Below are 19,660 nucleotides of genomic sequence, written 5' to 3'. Positions count from 1 at the left end.
AGGAATTATTCTGTTCTTTCAATGTTTAGAAGAAAAACTGGCTTTTAAAATTGGTTTACAGATGAAAATTCAATGAGCAGTCACAGTATATTTCAAGGGCAGTATGGTAGATTGCAAAGAGTAGTACAAGATATAGCTTTCAGGAAGTGTGTTTGGCTGCTCTAAAGACAAAACTGTGCATTACAGAGCAAAAGAATGCATTATGAAGTGTTGCAACATACAACAAAGATTCTTGATCCAAATCTTGCTTGGGAAACACTATGAGAACTCCAGATAGATTATGTTGCAGATAAACCTGAAGTAGTGTACCACATACAATTTTCATAAGTATGTAAACCACAGTGCTACAATCTGCAGGTGCCATTCCTTGACATGGTAGGCTCCAGGAGTAGGAAAATACTTGCTGCTCATCTGCTCTGTCTATCTCACTGATTTTCAACTTTTTTCATCCCATGACACACTGACAAGGCACTAAAATTGGCACACCATTGAAAAGGCACACCAGTTTTTTGACAATTGACAAAGCACACAATGCTGCTGGGGGGAACGGTCACACATACTCAATGACCCTACTAAGAAATGACCCTCCCCCAAACTCCTGCAAACCACACCACACCATAGTGCCATAGCACACTGGTTGAATACCTCTGGTCTATCTAATCAAAAGAACAATCAGCCTTACACTTTTCCCCAGTCTACAGTTGTGCAAGTTATTGAGATTCATATATTCTCCTAGCATTAAAATACCCATGATCATTTGGGAAATCCCAGCTGCCTGTGAGCTTTAAGGGCCGGGGGAGACTCACAGAACAAAAGCTGTTTTGACACTTATACAGTGGGTGCTCGGTATCTGTGGGATATCCATTCCTGGGGACGACACACACACACACACACACACACACACACGGCGTTTTCCACAGATAATGGAAATTTGTGGAGAAGACCATCCCAAAAAATAGAAATGACTTTTAGAAGCCTCCAGCAGGCTTTTTGAATTGCAGGGAGGTTGAACGAGGTCTCCCTGCACCTCAGAAGATCGCCCAGGCGAGACTTCCGGTTGCATCCTCTGAGGTCCTCCAGCGCAAACTTGTGATCTGCACTGAGACAAGATCTGCTGATTGCAAATTCATGGATGATGAGGGCCGACTATATAATCAAATCTACTCACCTTTTTAAAGAAAACCATAAACACATTTATAGAATACCAGGTTTAGTATCAGCTAAGCATCATAATGTTAGGAAACAGTAACTGCCACCAAATTGTAGAAATGCCATAGGAGATAGTTATTTTAGTACAAGAAGTTCAGTACAATATTTTTGCTACCCCTTTGAGAATTCAACTCATTTTTTTTTAATATAACAGCTCCTGAAATACTTTTCTTATATTAATCTCAAGAAGAAAACTCATAGCTCAGTGTCAGCGAATGTACTTAGCACACAGAAGGTCCCAGATTCAATCCCTGGCTCTTCTAGAAATAACTCCTGCCCAAAACCCTGGAGAGCTACTACCAGATAGTACGGAAAATCAAGTTAGACATACTGTGCTGCAGTGTTGCAGCATCCTACTTCAGCAAGAGACATTGAAAAGCAGCACATGTCTTATCCCCAGCCCGACTCTGAGCTATGCAGGGGACTCCAGCTAGCCTGTGCAGGAGCAAGGGGGTGGGTACGGAAAAGGCAGAGGTTTTAAGGATGGGACTGCAAAGGGGATGGAGGGGGGAGAGAGACGCAAAACAGAGACAGAAGGGAAAGAGAAGGATTTGATGATATAAGGAGGTGGGTTATAGACAAGAGGAGAGGAGGAGCAAAGAGATGGCAGCGAACTTGAGAGTCGGGAAAGAAAGATCAAGGAGAAAATTTGATGAATAGGAAACAGAAGAAGACAACAAAGGAGGGCACAGAGGTGAGCCAGAGTGAACAGGGTGAAAGGGATTGGAAGGAGAACAGTGGACAGAAACAGGAAAGATGGGAAGCTGACTCAGAAGGACACAAGGGGGGAATCAGAAGAAAAAATGAAAAGCAAGAAAATGGGGAAAGAAGCTCGGTCAGGGAGAGGAAAACAGTTTCCCCCTATGTATGGATAGTTGCAGGGTGACAAAATCATTCCACACAGCAGGTCAAATAGCACTTATGGTACCTGCTGAGGGCCAGAAGTGATGTTATTATGTAGGAACTAATGTCGTTAACCAGGTGATGTCCAGAAATAAGCACTCTGCTCTCACTTCAGAACCCATTTGCTGCAAATAGAAGAACAGAAAATATACAAATCCTGATCACATTTTCAAGATATGAGAGAGCTCAATTATCACACAGACTGCCCTTTCAGCAGCGATACCCCAGCAGAAGTAGCACTGCTGAAAGGGTGGCCTGCATGATAATTGCATCTCTTAGCTTCACTCTTTCAGCAGTGCCATCATTTCACAGCTCAACAGCTGAGAGTAGCTGATGGTAGTGCTAGGAGAACCTAATTATCATGGGGGCTGGATAAAGAAATTCTGCAGGCTGTATTGGGTTCACAGGCCTTATGTCTGATACTCTTGTTCTAAGGGCTAGGGCTATTAAGCCACTGCACACCCACTAGTTCCTAGGAGCCCCACCTATTTCCAAGCCTTCACAGCCCCAGGATCCAATCCTAAACACCTCTGGGACCACAGAGTTGGATGCAGAAGTTCCTCAAGATAAAGCATGGCACATTAAGCTGAAGAAATTCCTTTTATGGACCAATGGTGAGGAAGTCTGGAGGGTTGCAAAGATTAACCCATTTCTGCCCAGTCCACAGGTGCACATATTTGATCCCTGCTGTATACATGCAATGTCAGGCAGAAACGGTTTAAGGATTAAAAACTGTCTGAACAAATATTCAGAATCCTGAAAGAATACTGTAAAACTAACACATGAATAAACCAGCCTAGCGCATTATCACATCTCTTTACAATAATTTTTTCCACTACAACATCCTACACAATCCCTTATGATGTCAATCTGCCACCTTGGAATGAGAAAGGACAAGGGGGAAGGGCATCATATAGACTAAGGGCCCACTCCTGTTCAACTTTCCAGCTCCAATGTAGGCACAACTCAACACAAATGTTCCCTTTCCTTGAGGAGGCCTCCATGACTGCCATCATCACCACAGAATGCAATGCACATTCTATTAGCATGGCTGCATCAGTACTGGAAAGTTTAATCGGCTTGGGCCCTAAGAGTCCAACTCAATTCAAGGCTCTTATGTATGTTACCAATACAATACAAGAATGCACTGATCCCATTTACACCAATACGGAACAAGAATCCACCTATGCTAATACTGTTTCATGGTTTCAGTAATCCATGATGTTAATATTCAAACTCTCTGAAAACTTACGCAGTCTTTATCCAAAGCTGTGTCTGCAAAGGTGAAGTTACACTGTTTGAATATACAAAATTGTCTCCAAAGAAAATGAACAGAAATGTGTATATGACAGAGGCAGACATCCATGTCTCATAACCATCTATCAAAGTTAGCATGGGATGGTTAAGCTGATGCATTCTAATATTCCCCCTTAGTTTTCAACTGAATGCCTTTTTCCTTCTACCTAGCGGAAAAAGTAGCATGGACAATAATGCAAATCTATTTTTTTACATTGAGCACATAAAGATTATTTTAGGAAATAACCAGTTCTCTGTGATTAGCTTTTCTGAATGCTACTTTTTAAAAAAATCTTATGAAGAATTGTCTTTATAAGACATGATTGATAAATAAATCACAGGATAAGAGTCAGGACTCCGAGACACCCAGAAAGGTCATGATTCTCTTTTTTAGCAAAGAAGCTCCTTAGGAAGAGTAGTTCGCAGTTGACAAAATAAATAAGATTAAAAGGCAAGTATTGATGCCAATACGTACTTCATATGCCAATGAAGAAAGGGATGAACTAATGTCAAGAACTGGTCTGGTAAAGAACCCATTAAGCAATTTAACTATAGCATCTATTATTTGCTTTGCAACTTCTCTGCAGGATGCAAATGAACTAGAAACACCCATCTAAACTGCTCTTAATTGCAGCTGTACACTATATTGCCTCAAGTGAACATGCAACAGGAAAACCTAACACAAAGCGTGGTTTTCAAACTTGGATCACATTGCATTGATTTCTTGATTCAAAGCATTTACTGAAAACTACAGAAGTATTACAACATAGAAAGATGGACATACAGACTTAGGCTTTAATTACAAGAAGCCCTCAGATGGTGAAAAAAACTACTGGCATAGTTATAAAATATACATTTCAAGAGAAAAAAAATGCTTTGTCACTGATGAACAACTCGAGTGGCCTGATCATGAAATTATTACATTAAGTTACTGGCTATGCAAAAGCTGCTGCAAGTAAAACGTATCGGCTTAATGAGTCATGACTGACCTTTTAAGCTAAACAAGTTTTAAAAAACAGAAGAAAGTCAAGTATCAGAAAGTGAATGCCATAGGAGTTTAGGGTGTGTCCAGACCAGCTTTCTTGTCACTTGGATTTCAGTTTTGCTCCTCACCATAGGAGTACAAAGCCAGACATTATACAAAGATACACACTGATTTCAAGAGAACTTAGTTCTAAGATAAGTAAATTTGGCTGAACTTGTTTTAATCTGTTTTATATGTTGTTAGCCGCCCTGGGTCCCTTTGGGGAGAAGGGCGGGATAGAAATAAAGTTTTATTATTATTATTATTATTATTATTATTATTATTATTATTATTATTATATGAAGAGGAAGCCTAGCTTTATCTCTTCTCAATAAAGCTTTTCTACCTAGACCATTATGCCCATACTAAGGAAACAATATACAGGTTGAGTCTCATTATTCGAAAGGGTTCTATTCCAAGAACTCATGTGGATGCCAAAAAACACACTATAACAAATCAATTTAAAAAACAAAGTTTCTTTGCTCTGGTGATTGAAAAACAACCTTGATAACCTTTGTAATGCACACAGTACTGTATGTGCCCCATACAGTAAGGCAATTTGGTGGCGGATAAGGCCAGATAAGGCCTACCAGGCTGCTGTTGTGTGTGCTAAAACAGGGGTGCCCAAACACCGACCCGGGGCCACTTGCGGCCCTTGGGGGCCCCCAATCAGGCCTTCATGGAGCCCCCAGACTCCAATGAACCTTAGGCCCTCCAAAGACTTGCTGGAGCCCTTGCTGGCCTGACACAACTGCTCTCAGCATGCGGACGACTGTTCGACCTCTCACCTGAATTGTGGGACAAGGGCTCCCTCCACTACTTGCTGCTTCACGTTTGTGATGCAGCAGTGTCAGTGAAAGAAAGGCTGGCCTTACTTTGTGCAAGGCCTTTTATAGGCCTTGAGCTACTGCAAGACCTTCAACCTTATAAATTCCATCTCTAAAAAATTCATTTATGTAAATTTATTCAAATTTTAAATGTAAATTAAATCTTTTTTCCCTGGTCCCTGACACAGTGTCAGAGAGATGGTGTGACCCTCCTGCTGAAATGTTTGGACATTCCTGTGCGAAAAGTAAGCATTCCTGTCAGACAATGGGGCAAGGGCCAATCAGGGCAAAGTGCTAAATCATTGCACATTAGCAAAGAAAATAACATATTACCAGTTTATCTGTATCACTGGTTACCAAACTGTGGTCCGCGGACTACAGGTGGTTCGCAAGACCCTGAGAAGTGGTCTACAAGGTCTCAGGAAAATAAATAACTTTTGATCACTTCCAGTGTCTCACCAAGCAAGCAATCTCCTATGGACCACCAAAAAGGGCAGAGAACAGACTACCCACAGCCATAGACACTGAAGTGTCAGCTGTGGCTGTAGGTGGTCCATTCTCCATCCTTTTTGATAGTCCATGGGGGTGTGCTTGGGAGACCAACCACTAGAGAGGGTTAAGACCAGACCATCCACAGCCGCATGCGGTCCATGACTATTCCGATTTTTGCCTCAGTGGTCTGCAAGCGTCTAAAGGTTGGGGACCTCTGATCTATATCCTGAATGTTAATCTGTCTGTAGTAAAATACCATGAAACCCTGAGATACATTCAGTTCCCTAACCCATTCAGGGTCAAACTACAATTGCATTAAACACACAGTTCAGCTTGGCATTGATGTGTCTGCATATGTTTAACTTAAAGTAGCAGCCACATGGGGACCAGAGGAAGGATCAGCATCACATAACCCTTTTTCATTCTGTATTATGGTTCCAGTAAACCTGAACCTTCACACTGGCATCAACAAGTGTTCTTTCCTGGATCAAATAGCTTCATTGGGAACTGCAGTACAAAGGAAACAGCTATGCAACCCTTTCCCAAGTGCCACGGTCCTCCAGATCATCCCCCATCTTCTGCAGCTGCTAATTAAAATGCACACGAACATACCACCAAACTATGCATTTGGCACAACATGTAATTTGGGCTCTGACACAATCCATTAACAATAGCCATACACACTGGAGTGAACCCTTTCACCCAAATTGGTGAAGTCCCTGGTTGCATAATATGAAGCTGGCTGCAATCAGAAAGTTGGTGCAAGTTCATCATTTGTAACCAGCTCATCCACAGGAAAAACTTAAACCTGGAATGTGACTGACAGTACCAGTTTGACCAACACATAGCTTTGTTAGAACAATGGAGCAGGCAGAATATCACCACTCTACTAGATTTTGCTCACTCCTATTTGTTGGACAAGTTCAATCACCTGCCCATTGCTAAAGGGTCAAACTATGGGCTTAGCTAAGTTTCCCATCATTGGAGTAGCCACTAGGCAAGGCAGGAGTTTAATCCCCGAACGCTAATAAAAGGAGAGAAACAAGCTTGAAAGGTTGAGTGTTAGGTTTCAGAACTTGTAAGAGCTCCCTATACATTGCTGTCATGTCTCACCAGGCCCTGGAGGGGAACAAAAGAACTACAATTGCTCTTTCCAAATGGCAGTGTACAAGTGGTATGGTAGTCTATGGGACTTTGTCTACATCAGGGCCACTCGAACCCCGGCCCAGGGACTGGATCCAGGGTTCAGGCGGATCCATCCACCCAGTGACCAGACCTTTTGATTTCACCTGGGAGCCACACAAAGTCCTCCTCGTTCAGCAGACAGTGACACTCTGGGCAGTTGCATCTGCCCAGACATCCTGTCACATGGCCTTCTGGGACACTGGGCAGCAGATGCAACTGCCCAGAGCATCCCGGTCCTCTGAATGAGGACTTCGCATGATGCCTGGGCAGAACACTCAGATGCAGTCAGGCAGGGACCACATTCCCAGTGCACAGCTGTTGCAAGTTTGAGCACTGCTGGTCTAAGTAAACAGAATTAAGGTTAGGTTTTAAATTTCTCTAAAGCAGGGAATATATTCCTTGTCACGTAAAGAGCTACTGTATTATAAACTGCAAGCTGTTTTTAAAGTTCCCAGTAAAAAGAGCAGCAGCATTCACCACACTACTTGATCATCCAAAGTAACAGAATATTCCTAAATACCAAGCACAGCTACTCAGTGTGAAAAACACTGAAATTTACACCTTAATCCAGAATATATTTGTCAGAACATCATGTTTTGAGAACTGAACTTATCTATGCTATTGTTACTGCCTGGAACCTTTGAAGAACAGTAGCCTCGTCGTTTTAAAAAGACAATAGAAATACAAGTTTTTGGGGGGGAGAGAGGGAATTCTGGAAGTACTGTATTCAAGTTAAAATCTGTCCACATGTTCATCGGATCCTCTGACCACTAACTCAAATGTGATCTATTAAGTATACAGCTTTCCATTTATTTCTGCAAGTTTTGAGAAGAGTACTGTACATATTTCTCAGCCTCTAAAATGCCAGTAGAGAGGAAGAAGGGGAGGGGGCAACTCAAATACGAGCAGCAGATGTAAACCATCTGGTCCTACCTCGCTCTTTTCTCATGGTCTGACACGTAACCACTTTGGAGACGATGAGGGAATGACCAAACGGAAGGAGGAAAAGTACTTCACGGGCAAGGCAAAGCCAATGAAACAGATACAACTGTTAGTCAAGAGAAGACAATTTAGACTTGCACATGAAACTTGATGCTTCCAAAACCACCCCTCTCTCAAATGTGTAGTTTTCTTTTTGACTCCTTATTTGTTGAGACAAAGATGGAGAGAGAGAAAAAATTTATAAATATATACAGGATTGTGAAATAACTATCAAGTTGGACAAAAAGTTTTTGGCATTTTGTGTGCCAACCCCTCAAATTCACAGTGTGGAAGAATCTAATCTTCTCCTCAACTTTGCACCACAACTGTAACCTGCAAGTCTATAGAACATTTCTCTGCACAACTCATAACATAATTTCTCTCTGTAATTAAAACAAGCAAAACATTTTGGTGTTAGATTAGAACCAACCAAAAATTTCTAATACAAAACAGGGTGCTGCTCCAGGCTGAGTACTCCAGCACAGCAAGAAGTCTAAAAATGTAAAAACCTGCAACTAGGTTAACTGAAATCAACTGGACTTTCAAAGAAATGCAACAAGAACTGAAATGCTATGTTTAAACTTTCAGCTTACCATAGAAGAACACTAAAAGAAGTGCTCCCTCTACAGCAAGCTTGACATTTATGTTTTAACATTCTTAAACAAGAATTGTCTATATAGCTCTCCAGCAAGGTTTCCTGAAGAGATATCCAGTAGGAAAATTTAAGATAAAAGCATTGCATAATAGTGCAGAATCCCCCTGGAGAGCTGGATCTCAACAGAGTAAAATCTATTAGCTGCACTCCATTGGGGGGGGGGAGAGATTTTGCAATATAGCACTTTGAAGAGATGACTTACAGAAGATCTCTTCCACATAGTAAATGTAAAGTACAGGATGAAGCATACAAACAAGTTCATAGCAAAGTAACAGTCACCAGAGAATATCTAATGGCCAGAATTCATTACAGAAAGACACTTTCAGTTCAAATACCTGAAATACTTTACACCAGTGTTTCTCAAACTGTGGGTCAGGACCCACTAGGTGGCTCACAAGCCAATTTCAGGTGGTCCCCATTCATTTCAACATTTTATTTTTAATCTATTAGGCTTGATGCTACCATGATATGTGACAGCAAATGTTACAGACCTGTACTTTTAACAACCTACTCTGTATATGCTTTGAAGAACAATAGTCAATGGGACTCAGTCCTGGGTAAGTGTGGGTAGGATTGCAGCCTAGGATAGTTTGCAAGCATGTGTAAATATAGGAAGATAGATGTTTGAGGATTTTTTTTCCTGTTTATTATAAATAAAATATTTCTTTCTAGATCTCCTTTTTTAAAGTAAACCCAAGTGGGTCTCAATAGAATGTCATTTAAAAAGTGGGTCCCAGTGCTAAAACATTTGGGAACCACTGCTTTACACAGTTTCAATACAGAATCAAGTATAATTTTATTCTGCTATGACTCAGTAATTTGCATTTTGAGCATAAGGTCTTCTGCAGGGCAAGAATCCCCAAGAGAAAGGTATCTAGTTTGTTTCAAGTGTTCCAGAGATGACCCCAACTGAGCTGTGCATGAACTGCAGGTTTACAGAAGTCACAGAGAGCAAAGGTGGGGGTGTGAGTGCTGAGGAAAGAGACAGAAAAGGAGTCAGAGTCAGTACACTGTACACACCAGCTGATCACTCAACATTTGATTTGTGATGGATGTCTACCCAGAAGCCTCACCATAATTAATGGAGCTTACTCCTAGGTGTGTGTGGATCAGATTGCAGCTAAGTCAACTTCCAGGCACAGGCAAAGTGGGAGGAGGAAGAGACAAACCTAGGCTCTTAGTGTGGTGTGTCTGTGTGCTCAAGGAGGAGATTGGAGCCAAAAGGATTAGAGGGGGATGGCAAAACTTGCAGGATGAAGTTCTGCAACTCCAGGGATAGGAAATTCCAAGATCCATTTTTTCCCCTTATTCCCCCATTATGCATACTCAGGCTGGAATCCTATCCACACTTTATCACGGAGTAAGACCCATTAACTATAGTAGACATGCCTAGGAGTGGGACCTCAGGCTGCAGCCCTATTCACACTTACCTGGGAGTAAGCACTACTGAGTATAATGGGACCTATGTCTGAGTAGACATGCACAGGATTGGGCTCTCAGGCTGCAATCCTATCCACACTTACCTGGGAGTAAGCCCTATTGAGTATAATGAGTAGACATGCATAGGACTGAGCTCTCAGGCTGCAGTCCTATCCACACTTACCTACGAGTAAGCCCTATTGATTACAGTGTGACTTACTTCTGAGTAGGCAAGTATAGGACTGGGCTCTCAGTGGGGGCAAAGACCTGCATCTCTGGGAGGGGGGAGAAAGGGTGTGACACACAGTTTACTAACATGCTCGAACAATCCTATTCCACCATCAGAACTCTCCCCCTCCCCAAAACCATAAAGTGAGCCCTATAGGATTCTCTGCAAAAGGGGGGGGGGTCAAGACTACTTAAATGGACCGCCCCAAGCCTATACAACAGCCAAGCCAACAAGGGGGTCCTGAGATAGGGGAGGCAGTCGCAAAGGGCAAGCAGCCCCTCCCCCAGCCCAGACGCAAGCCAGAGGCACTGGGGTGGGGGAGGGGGCTTCGGAATGTGGAGGGGGAGGGGCAGAGCCCGAGGCGCCAGTTTCAAAAGCAACGGCTGACGGCAGAGCCCCCGTGAGGGACTCTCCGCGGAGCGCCTCCAGGCACGGCTCGGGACCTCCAAGGCGGGACGAGCCCCTGTGTCACCGCCGCCCTCAGGGCCGCTCTGCGCGCAGGGCCGCTACTGACCTCTCCTGCCTCCAGGGCTGGGGCTACCGCCCTTGGGGTTCCTGCGCGGGGCCATGTCGCTGCCTGTCAGGTCACGCCGCCGAGGGGAGAGCCAGCGGAGGGCAGAGGAGCGAGTGAGTGGCTGCCTGGCTGGCTGGGCGCGCTCCCGGCGATAGAGGCGGGGCTGCTGGAGGGGCGGCGGCCACAGAGATGCCACTGAAGCAGCTCCGCTCGCTCGCGTGACCTGGCAGGCGCGCTCCCGCCCGCACCGCCCACGACGCCCGACTGGCAGCCGCGTCCACCAATCGCAAAGCCGGCCTGAAAGACGGAGGCCCCCTATTGGCCGCGGGCGGAAGACCCACCTTTTTATAGACACGCCCCGGGTGGTGGGGGTGGTTGCCTAAGGACTGATTGACTGGAACGTGGCAAGATGGAAGGAGAGGGGGGGAGGCGAGCGGCAGGTGGGGGCTGCATATGCAGGTCTACTCAGAAGGAAGTTCCATTGAGTTCAATGGGACTTACTCCCAAGAAAGCGTGCATGCGGTGGGTGGGGAGGCAGAGCCTCCCCACCGGAGTCCTTCCAAAAGCATCACCACCTTGTGAGGTGCCAGAGCACCCACCACCCGTGCGCTCTGCCCGCTTGCGCCTCTGCCCTTCCAGCTCCACGCATGGTTGGTGGGTGCTCAGGCGCCTCACACGGCAGTGGTGCTTTTCAAAGGGCTCCAGTGGGGAGGCTCTCCCTCAGCTGCTTGCCACCCAGGGGGACTCTGGTGGGAGGGGGAAGCAGGTGAGGCAGAGCCTCTCCACCAGAGTCCTTCACACTATGCATGGGCTGTGGGTGCTTGGGCACCTCAATGGCAGTGGCACTTTTCGAAGGACTCCAGTGAGGAGCTCTTCCTCACCTGTCTTCCATCTGCTGCATGTCCCTGATAGGACTGCAGCCTAGGATTTCCTCAGAAGCAACCCCGTTGTATTTCCCCGCCCCCTCCCACCAGTAGCACTGTAGGAAGCATGGGGCTCTTTTTCTGACGCTCACAATGAGCCAGAAGAGCACCCTTCAGAGCAGTGAGTTGGAGAGGTGCAATTGATCAAAGGGCTGGGAGCTGGTCAGTTTGCTTCCCCCCTCCAGTTCTGCTACTCCACTTAACTGTTTCTTCTCACTTCATGGTTACCAGAGAGGGAAGGAGGACACTGTGGATGGCTGTTTCCTGATAGTTGTCAGGGTTGCAGGAACCTCAAAGTGCTTTTGTCTAGGCCAGTGTTTCTCAACCAGTAGTACTCATTCCATCAGTGGGACCTGAGGTGGTGTCTGGTGATACATATGGGACCCCTGGATCAGGGACATGTGGTGGGTGGGAAGGCATATGAGGCAGTCTCCCCACCGGAATCCTTCAGAAAGCTGTGTGTTGTGTGTACTTGCACATCTCACACGGCAGTGGCATTTTTCAAAGAACTCTAGTGGGGAGGCTCTGCCTCACCTGCCTCCCACTCATTGCTCGTCCCTGTTCTGGATCCTCACCGCCTGGCAGAGAGACCAACCATGCCATGCAACAAGCAGCAGCAGAAGACTTGGCTCAGTGGGCAGAATTCCAGCATGTGCTTTACGCGCACACAAAAAAGCCCTCCCATCTGCCCTGAGCTTATTACCAGTGTTTCTTGCATCTGTCCTTCCACTCTGGAAGTAAGTAGTGCTGACATCATCACCAGTTATTTCTGGTGGTACTTCCAATAGATGGATCATGTGAAGTGGTACAGCAGAGGATAAACACGGATCTAGGCTAACAGTAATCATGAGACAGAATTTTCCAAAATAAAATAGATTTTATTGAAACAGAAACAAGGAAAAAGCCATGTTTGCTTGTAAGATCAGTTGCATAGAGATGTATTGGTTGTATGGATCAAGGATAACTGAGAAAGGTTCTATTAGGACAGGCATAGGTTAAACCAGCGGTTCACAAACTTTTTGGGTGTGTGGGAACTGCTGTAAGTTCCTGCAGGGCTGGGGTGAAGACAATGATGTGATAGTTATGGGCAAAAGGGTTGTGTTTTGTTTTTTTAACTTACCTGAGGCATTGCTGGCCTCCTGGGGCTGCAGAGAGCCTGCAGACCCCTCCATAGGGCTCCCCATGTCTCCAAACCGCTGAAAATAGTAAAAAAAAAAAGAATGACACTTCTTACTGTTTTTGGCAGTCTGGAGGCTTGGGGAGCTCTACAGCGGGGTCTGCAGGCTCCCTGCACCCCCAGGAGGCTCGCACTGCCTCAGGTAAGTGAGCTGCATGGCTTCGGATCCTTTTGGGTACAAACTGTGTTTTTTCCAGTTTGTGGAAAATTGGAAAAACACAGTCAAAAAGGTGCTGCTTGGTTGGCAGGGAAGGCAATTTCTCCAGAGATAAGGGCAACTACCATAGCTGGAGGTCTTCTGAATAAAAACTGTCAAAAATGGACAGAATGGAAGACTTTATTGGAGGGTGAGACTACCAAAATGAACAGAATCGATGCCTTCAGTGGCGAAGACGACACCTGAATTCTGCACCCAGAGTGGGGTTGTTAATTCAGAAATCTTGCATTTGTATCCTATCCATATTTACTCAGAAGTATTCCCACTGAGTTCAGTGGGCTAACTAGTAGGGGGTCACTCTCAAGAAATACAGCAGGGCATAGATCTAGGAAATTCAGCAGGGCATAGGATGGTAGCTCAAGTGGTTGAACACATGCTTTCTCTGCAGAAGGTCCCAGTTTCAATCCCAGGTCTCACCAAGTAGAACTAGAAATGGCTTTCGGTTGTGCCAACAGTACTAAGAACATATGAACAGCTCCACTGGATCAGGCCATAGGCCCATCTAGTCCAGCTTCCTGTATCTCACAGTGGCCCACCAAATGCCCCAGGGAGCAGACCTGCATCCTGGTGCCCTCCCTTGCATTGGCATTCTGACATAGCCCATTTCTAAAATCAGGAGGTTGCACATACGCATCATGGCTTGTAACCCGTAATGGATTTTTCCTCCAGAAACTTGTCCAATCCCCTTTTAAAGGCATCCAGGCCAGATGCTGTCACCATATCCTGCGGCAAGGAGTTCCACAGACCGACCACACACTGAGTAAAGAAATATTTTCTTTTGTCCTAAAGCTCCCAACATTCAATTTTAGTGGGTGTCCCTGGTTCTGGTGTTATGTGAGAGGGTAAAGAGCACCTCTCTATCCACTCTGTCCATCCCCTGCATAATTTTGTACGTCTCAATCATGTCCCCCTCAGGCATCTCTTTTCTAGGCTGAAGAGGCCCAAATGCTGTAGCCTTTCCTCATAAGGAAGGTGCCCCAGCCCAGTAATCATCTTAGTCGCTCTCTTTTGCACCTTTTCCATTTCCACTATATCCTTTTTGAGATGTGGCGACCAGAACTGGACACAATACTCCAGGTGTGGCCTTACCATCGATTTGTACAACGGCATTATAATATTAGCTGTTTTGTTCTCAATACCTTTTCTAATGATTCCAAGCATAGAATTGGCCTTCTTTACTGCTGCCGCACATTGGGTCGACACTTTAATCGACCTGTACACCACCACCCCAAGATCACTTTCCTGATCTGTCACAGACAGCTCAGAACCCATTCACCTATATGTGAAGTTTTGATTTTTTTGCCCCAATGTGCATGACTTTACACTTACTGACATTGAAACACATCTGCCATTTTGCTGCCCATTCTGCCAGTTTACAGAGATCCTTCTGGAGCTCCTCACAATCACGTCTGGTCTTCACCACTCGGAAAAGTTTGGTGTCGTCTGCAAACTTTGCCACCTCACGCTCAACCCTGTCTCCAGGTCATTTATGAAGAGGTTAAAAAGCACCGGTCCCAGGACAGATCCTTGGAGCATGCCGCTTTTCACCTCTCCATTGTGAAAATTGCCCGTTGACACCCACTCTGTTTCCTGGTCTTCAACCAGGTCTCAATCCAGGAGAGGACCTGCCCTCTAATTCCCTGACTGTGGAGTTTTTTCAGTAGCCTTTGGTGAGGGACCATGTCGAACCCCTTCTGAAAGTCCAGATATATAATGTCCACAAGTTCTCCCACATCCACATGCCTGTTGACCTTTTTAAAGAATTCTAAAAGATTTGTGAGGCAAGACTTACCCTTACAGAAGCCATGCTGTTTCTCCCTCAGCAAGGCCTGTTCGTCTATGTGTTTTGAGATTCTATCTTTGATGAGGCATTCCACCATCTTACCCCGTATAGATGTTAGGCTGACCGGCCTATAATTTCCCGGGTCTCCCCTCTTTCCCTTTTTATAGCTCGATATGACATTTGCTATCCTCCAATCCTCTGGCACCGTGGCCATTTTGAGGGACAAGTTGCATATTTTTGTCAAGAAATCAGCAACTTCATTCTTTAATTCCTTAATAACTCTTGGGTGGATGCCATCCAGGCACGGTAACTTATTGATCTTTAATTTATCAATGATGTCTGAAACATCGTCTCTTTCAACCTCTATCTGACTTAATTCCTTGATCAGGAGGGGCCGTTTGAGCAGCGGTATTTGCCTGGGGTCTTCTGCCGTGAAGACAGATGCAAAGAACTCATTTAATTTTTCTGCCATCTCTAAGTCTCCTTTTATCTCCCCTTACCATCCTTACCATCCAGAGGGCCAACCGCTTCTCTGGCGGGTTTCCTGCTTCTAACATATTTGAAGAAGCTTTTATTATTCCCCTTAATGTTGCTGGCCATGCGTTCCTCGTAGTCTCGCTTGGCCTCCCATATCACCTTCTTACATTTCTTTTGCCACAGTTTATGTTCCTTTTTATTCTCTTCATTAGGGCAAGACATCCATTTACGGAAGGAAGCTTCCTTGCCTTTTATGGCCTCTCTAACTTGGCTGGTTAGTCATGTGGGCACCCTCCTGGACTTAGTGGAACCCTTCTTCCTTTGCGGTATACACTTCCTCTGGGCCTCTATTACTGTTGTTTAAGCAGCCTCCATGCACTCTGGAGAGATTGGACTCTTTTTACCTTCCCTTTCAACCTCCTTCTAACCAGCCTCCTCATTTGAGGGAAGTCTGCTCGTCGGAAGTCAAGGGTTTTTGTGAGAGATTTGCCTGATATTCTTCCCCCGACGTGCATGTCGAAACGGATCACAGCATGATCACTGTTCCCCAACAGCTCCGTAACATTGACATTTACATTGACATTAACATTTACTGAGCTAGATGGACAATGGTCTGATTCAGTATAAGACAGCTTCATTTAGCCAAGAATTGAGTTATTCTCATAGCTCATACAATCCAATAAACTATAAAGACAGAGGGGATGGGGCTAGAAGCTGTGCAGCTAGGCCTCTGTTCCCTTAGAAGTATATCCTTTTGTGTTCAGGGAAAGCAACTTCAAAGGAAGCATGTATAATATTGAGGCCTTATTATGACTGTCCCTTATCTGTGTAGTACATGCAAATAGCATAGATATAACACCATTTGCATGTACTACACAATTAAGGGACAGTAATAATAAGGCCTCAATATTATATGCTTCTGAAGCAATTTCAGAATCTAAACTAGTCACTCCTGTCAGTTTCTTTTTACTCTTGCCAGTTTTATGTTACAAAACAATACTGCAATCCTAAGGAGTCTTGCATATGAGAGTAGGTTTTTCCAGGGATGGTCACTCAACGACTGTGAAAACATTGATTTTCCATGACTTTTGTCAACTTGAGTCATGGACATCACTGACTCGGACATGACTCATGACTCGGGGACAGTGACTTGAAAATGACTCTAATTTGAGTGATGACTCGCTTTTTGTGTGTACTGGCAACTTTGTGTGTGTGTGCACTTGCTTTTTCACTGCTTCTGCATCACGCCAAAGACCATGTGGGCAATCCAGAGGCTGGCATCCAGAAGGAGGGCAGCAGCAGACATGGTGGCAGGAGAGTAGGTTGGTTCCAGGAGGCAGGGGGTAGAGGGAAGAAGGAAGGCTTAAGGCTTTTTGTTTCAGCTGCACAAAGCTAGGGGAGGAACCAGAAGGTGGGGGCAGCCAGTACACAAGGGAGGGGGCTCTCTTAGTGTTCTAGGAACAGACAATTGGACAAATGGATAACCTGATTTTTTAAATGAACTTCTGTGGAGTTGCATCTGACTTACACTGTGACTCGTTTCTCGTAATGACTTGCAGCTCGAATTTATATGACTATAAGAGACTCAGGTAGAGTCGCGATGGCTGACTTGCAAGTCAAGTTGAATCCGGGGGTTGGCAACTCAACTCATGACCCGGACATAGTAACTCCTGCACATCCCTGGGGTTTTCCATTATTCACAATTCAGGGAGTCAGAGTGCAATCCCACTGGAGTGCTGAGCCAGTGCACCAGCCTAGAGTGTTGCAAACATGCCATAAACATGGTGTGTGTGTTTTTTATGACTGTAGAGTAAGCAGCGCCAAAGGGAAAGAGTGAGCTATCCTGCTAGTGCTGCATCTGAGCCCTGGCCGCTGCCAGAGATAAAAATGCTCAGCAACTGTTACCCTGCACATGCCCAATCTCATCTGATCTTGGAAGCTAAGCAGGGTCAGGCCTGGTTAGTACTTGGATGGGAGACCGCCTGGGAATACTGGGTGCTGTAGGCTTATACCATAGTCTTTCGAGACTGAAGGTTGCCAACCATTGAGTGGTGGATGGGCTTGGGGAGTGTGGGGGAGGACAGAACAGAGGCAGGAAGGAGTGGGAGAGGGCAGAACAGAGGATGAGACAGACCCAGGAGGGGGACGGAATCAGCAGGCCTCGGCTGTATCCTAACCCCTGTCCCAGGCCTGGCAGCCTTTGTGGGGCTGCCTGAATTTGTGCCAGAAATTTAGCTGGTGCAGATCCGAGTAGCCCCAATGGACAGGCTGGAATGTTACTCAGGATAAGGGGGGAAATCCCCCAGCCCTGAAGAAACCTCCAACCTCCTAACTAAAGCTGGATACATTGGAGGCCATGAGGCCCTGCTGCACCAGTGCAGGTTAGGACTGGGCTGCCCAGCTATGGCTTTTTTTTTTTAAACTTACACTTGCTCTTGAATTATACCTGTGGTATATACTTAAAAAAAATTAAGGGCTTTCAGCTGCAATCCTAAATAGATTTCCTAGGGAGTAAGCCCCATTGAACATGATGGGACTTACTTCTAAGTCTTTACATGCCTTCTCAGAAGTAGGTTTCCTTGAATTCAGTGGGGTTTGCTCCTTACAGATGACTGCCTTAACATTAAAATCAGTGGAACTTACATCAGAACAGACTTGCTTAGAAAAGTGATGTGATGCTCAGTAATTTCAGTGGTTCTCAAGCATACTTAACTTTCATTGATTTGTCCTTGTTGAACTCTGGAATGTGAGTAGGTTTAGTTGGTGACTGTGATAAACTTATAAATAATGAAGCAAAAAAACATTTTTCACAGTATTTGCTTTACTTTTTAATGACACTAAAATAAATGTATTTGTTTTCCTTGAAAATATGAATGACAAAAACAAATTCGGTTAGTAGCAATATTCAGATTTTTGACCCAAAGAAGGCATAATGAAATCTACATGCCCCCTTAACTTCCCCGTTTTAGCCAAAAATTGGTTCCCTTCTAACCATTTAGGTCTAAATAGTCTAGTCTAAATAGGTAGTAGGAGCTGCCTAATAAGATAAGGGAGCTGGAGTATTCTGTAATTTGAGAACTACTCAGTAATACTCTATATCTATTTGAAAATTCTTAAGATCGGTCTGTAAGTGCATGTGTCTTATCTTTCCCTCCTTCCCCTCCCCAAATTTTCTACAACATCAAGCTGATTATGGAAAGTAAACATGAATAAATGGCATTTATTGACGTTCCTCTGTTGGAAGAAAACTGAATTCTTTCTTTAAAAAGGGTTGATAAGTAACTCAGAGCAGTGTGAAATTCAACAAGAAAACGTTCATGTTAATAATTTACTAGGAAGCAAACTTAGATATGTTTACATATGACTTTTAATTTCTCTGGCAGTCAGTGACTTCAGATTTCATCACTCTCAGAAAGCTGTCTAAGGGCACAATCCTAACCAGGTCTATTCAGAAGTAAGTCCTATTTTGTTCAATGGGGCTTACTCTCAGGAAAGTGTGGTTAGGATTGCAGTCTAAAAGTATACCAAAGAACCTCTCTGAGGTGATTATACTGATGTATATAACAGGAAGACTGGTTGGTATTTACTTAAGCTTTGAAAGATCATTAGCAAAACTGCTCAGTGGGGTGGCATCAGCAGTCGGCCACATTGGGCACTGGCTGATTGACCATGCCCAAAAGAAGACTCATCTGGTCAGGCCAACCCTCAGTGCATGGGACAGTGTCCAGTGTACCATTGGGGGGGGGCAGGTGGGGAGATTATGGGGGAGCCAAGAGGAGAGCTTTAGCATGGGGATCCCCACGACTGGTTACTGAAAGTCTTAATATAGATTTTAATATGAAGAGGAGTTTTTTGAATTCTTGTGCATTGATATTAGTCATGGAGAGTAAGAGCCCAATTTTGAGCTCAGTGCACTGGCTCACAGCTGGCACGCACTGTCACAAATGTGTCGTAAGTCACATTTGCGGGCCCTAGCACCAGGTGAGCGCCAGTGTTAGCCCAGTGCTGGCTGGCCCCATTGTGGGGCTGCTCCCTTTACCCAGGGGAAGGGGACAAAAGTCCCCTTCTTCCAAGGAACTGCCAGCAGCTGCCCAAAACACTCAGCCCCATGCCCTGGGCATCCCAGGATTGGGCTGTGAGTCCTGTAGTATTATATTTCTCCAGTATAGAATCCAGTAATAAATACTAAGAAGAATCCAGGTTTTTTATCTTCTCTGTCACCTCTAGCATCTGGGAGACTTATCCTAGTCAAAAATACTGATAGGAAAATGTGAAAACTAAAATTATTTTACAAGAAATAGTGTACATGGGTGAAAATGGGATAAGATCCTGGCACGTCACTGCTGCTG

General features: G+C 44.8%; 1 protein-coding gene and 1 pseudogene across 5 annotated transcripts in view; one reads left to right on the top strand and one right to left on the bottom strand.

Moving 5' to 3' along the window:
• Nucleotides 1-10,878, bottom strand: part of ASPH (aspartate beta-hydroxylase) — a 147,526-nt gene extending 136,648 nt beyond the window's left edge. For 4 of the 5 annotated variants that reach the window (XM_066626211.1, XM_066626214.1, XM_066626217.1 and 1 more), the window contains exon 1: nucleotides 10,735-10,878. In XM_066626211.1, the coding sequence (XP_066482308.1) occupies nucleotides 10,735-10,789 (55 nt within the window). In that variant the 5' untranslated portion in view covers nucleotides 10,790-10,878. The remainder of the gene's footprint in view (nucleotides 1-10,734) is intronic. The other variant, XM_066626216.1, reaches the window with a different exon arrangement.
• A 6,323-nt stretch (nucleotides 10,879-17,201) lies between these two features.
• On the top strand, nucleotides 17,202-17,318 carry LOC136650760 (5S ribosomal RNA; annotated as a pseudogene).
• Nucleotides 17,319-19,660: the final 2,342 nt, after the last annotated feature.

The sequence above is a fragment of the Tiliqua scincoides genome, chromosome 4, assembly GCF_035046505.1.
Source record: "Tiliqua scincoides isolate rTilSci1 chromosome 4, rTilSci1.hap2, whole genome shotgun sequence".
NCBI lineage: Eukaryota > Metazoa > Chordata > Lepidosauria > Squamata > Scincidae > Tiliqua > Tiliqua scincoides.
Note: the sequence above shows the minus strand (reverse complement) of the source record. Positions and strands in the feature narration are given on the sequence as shown.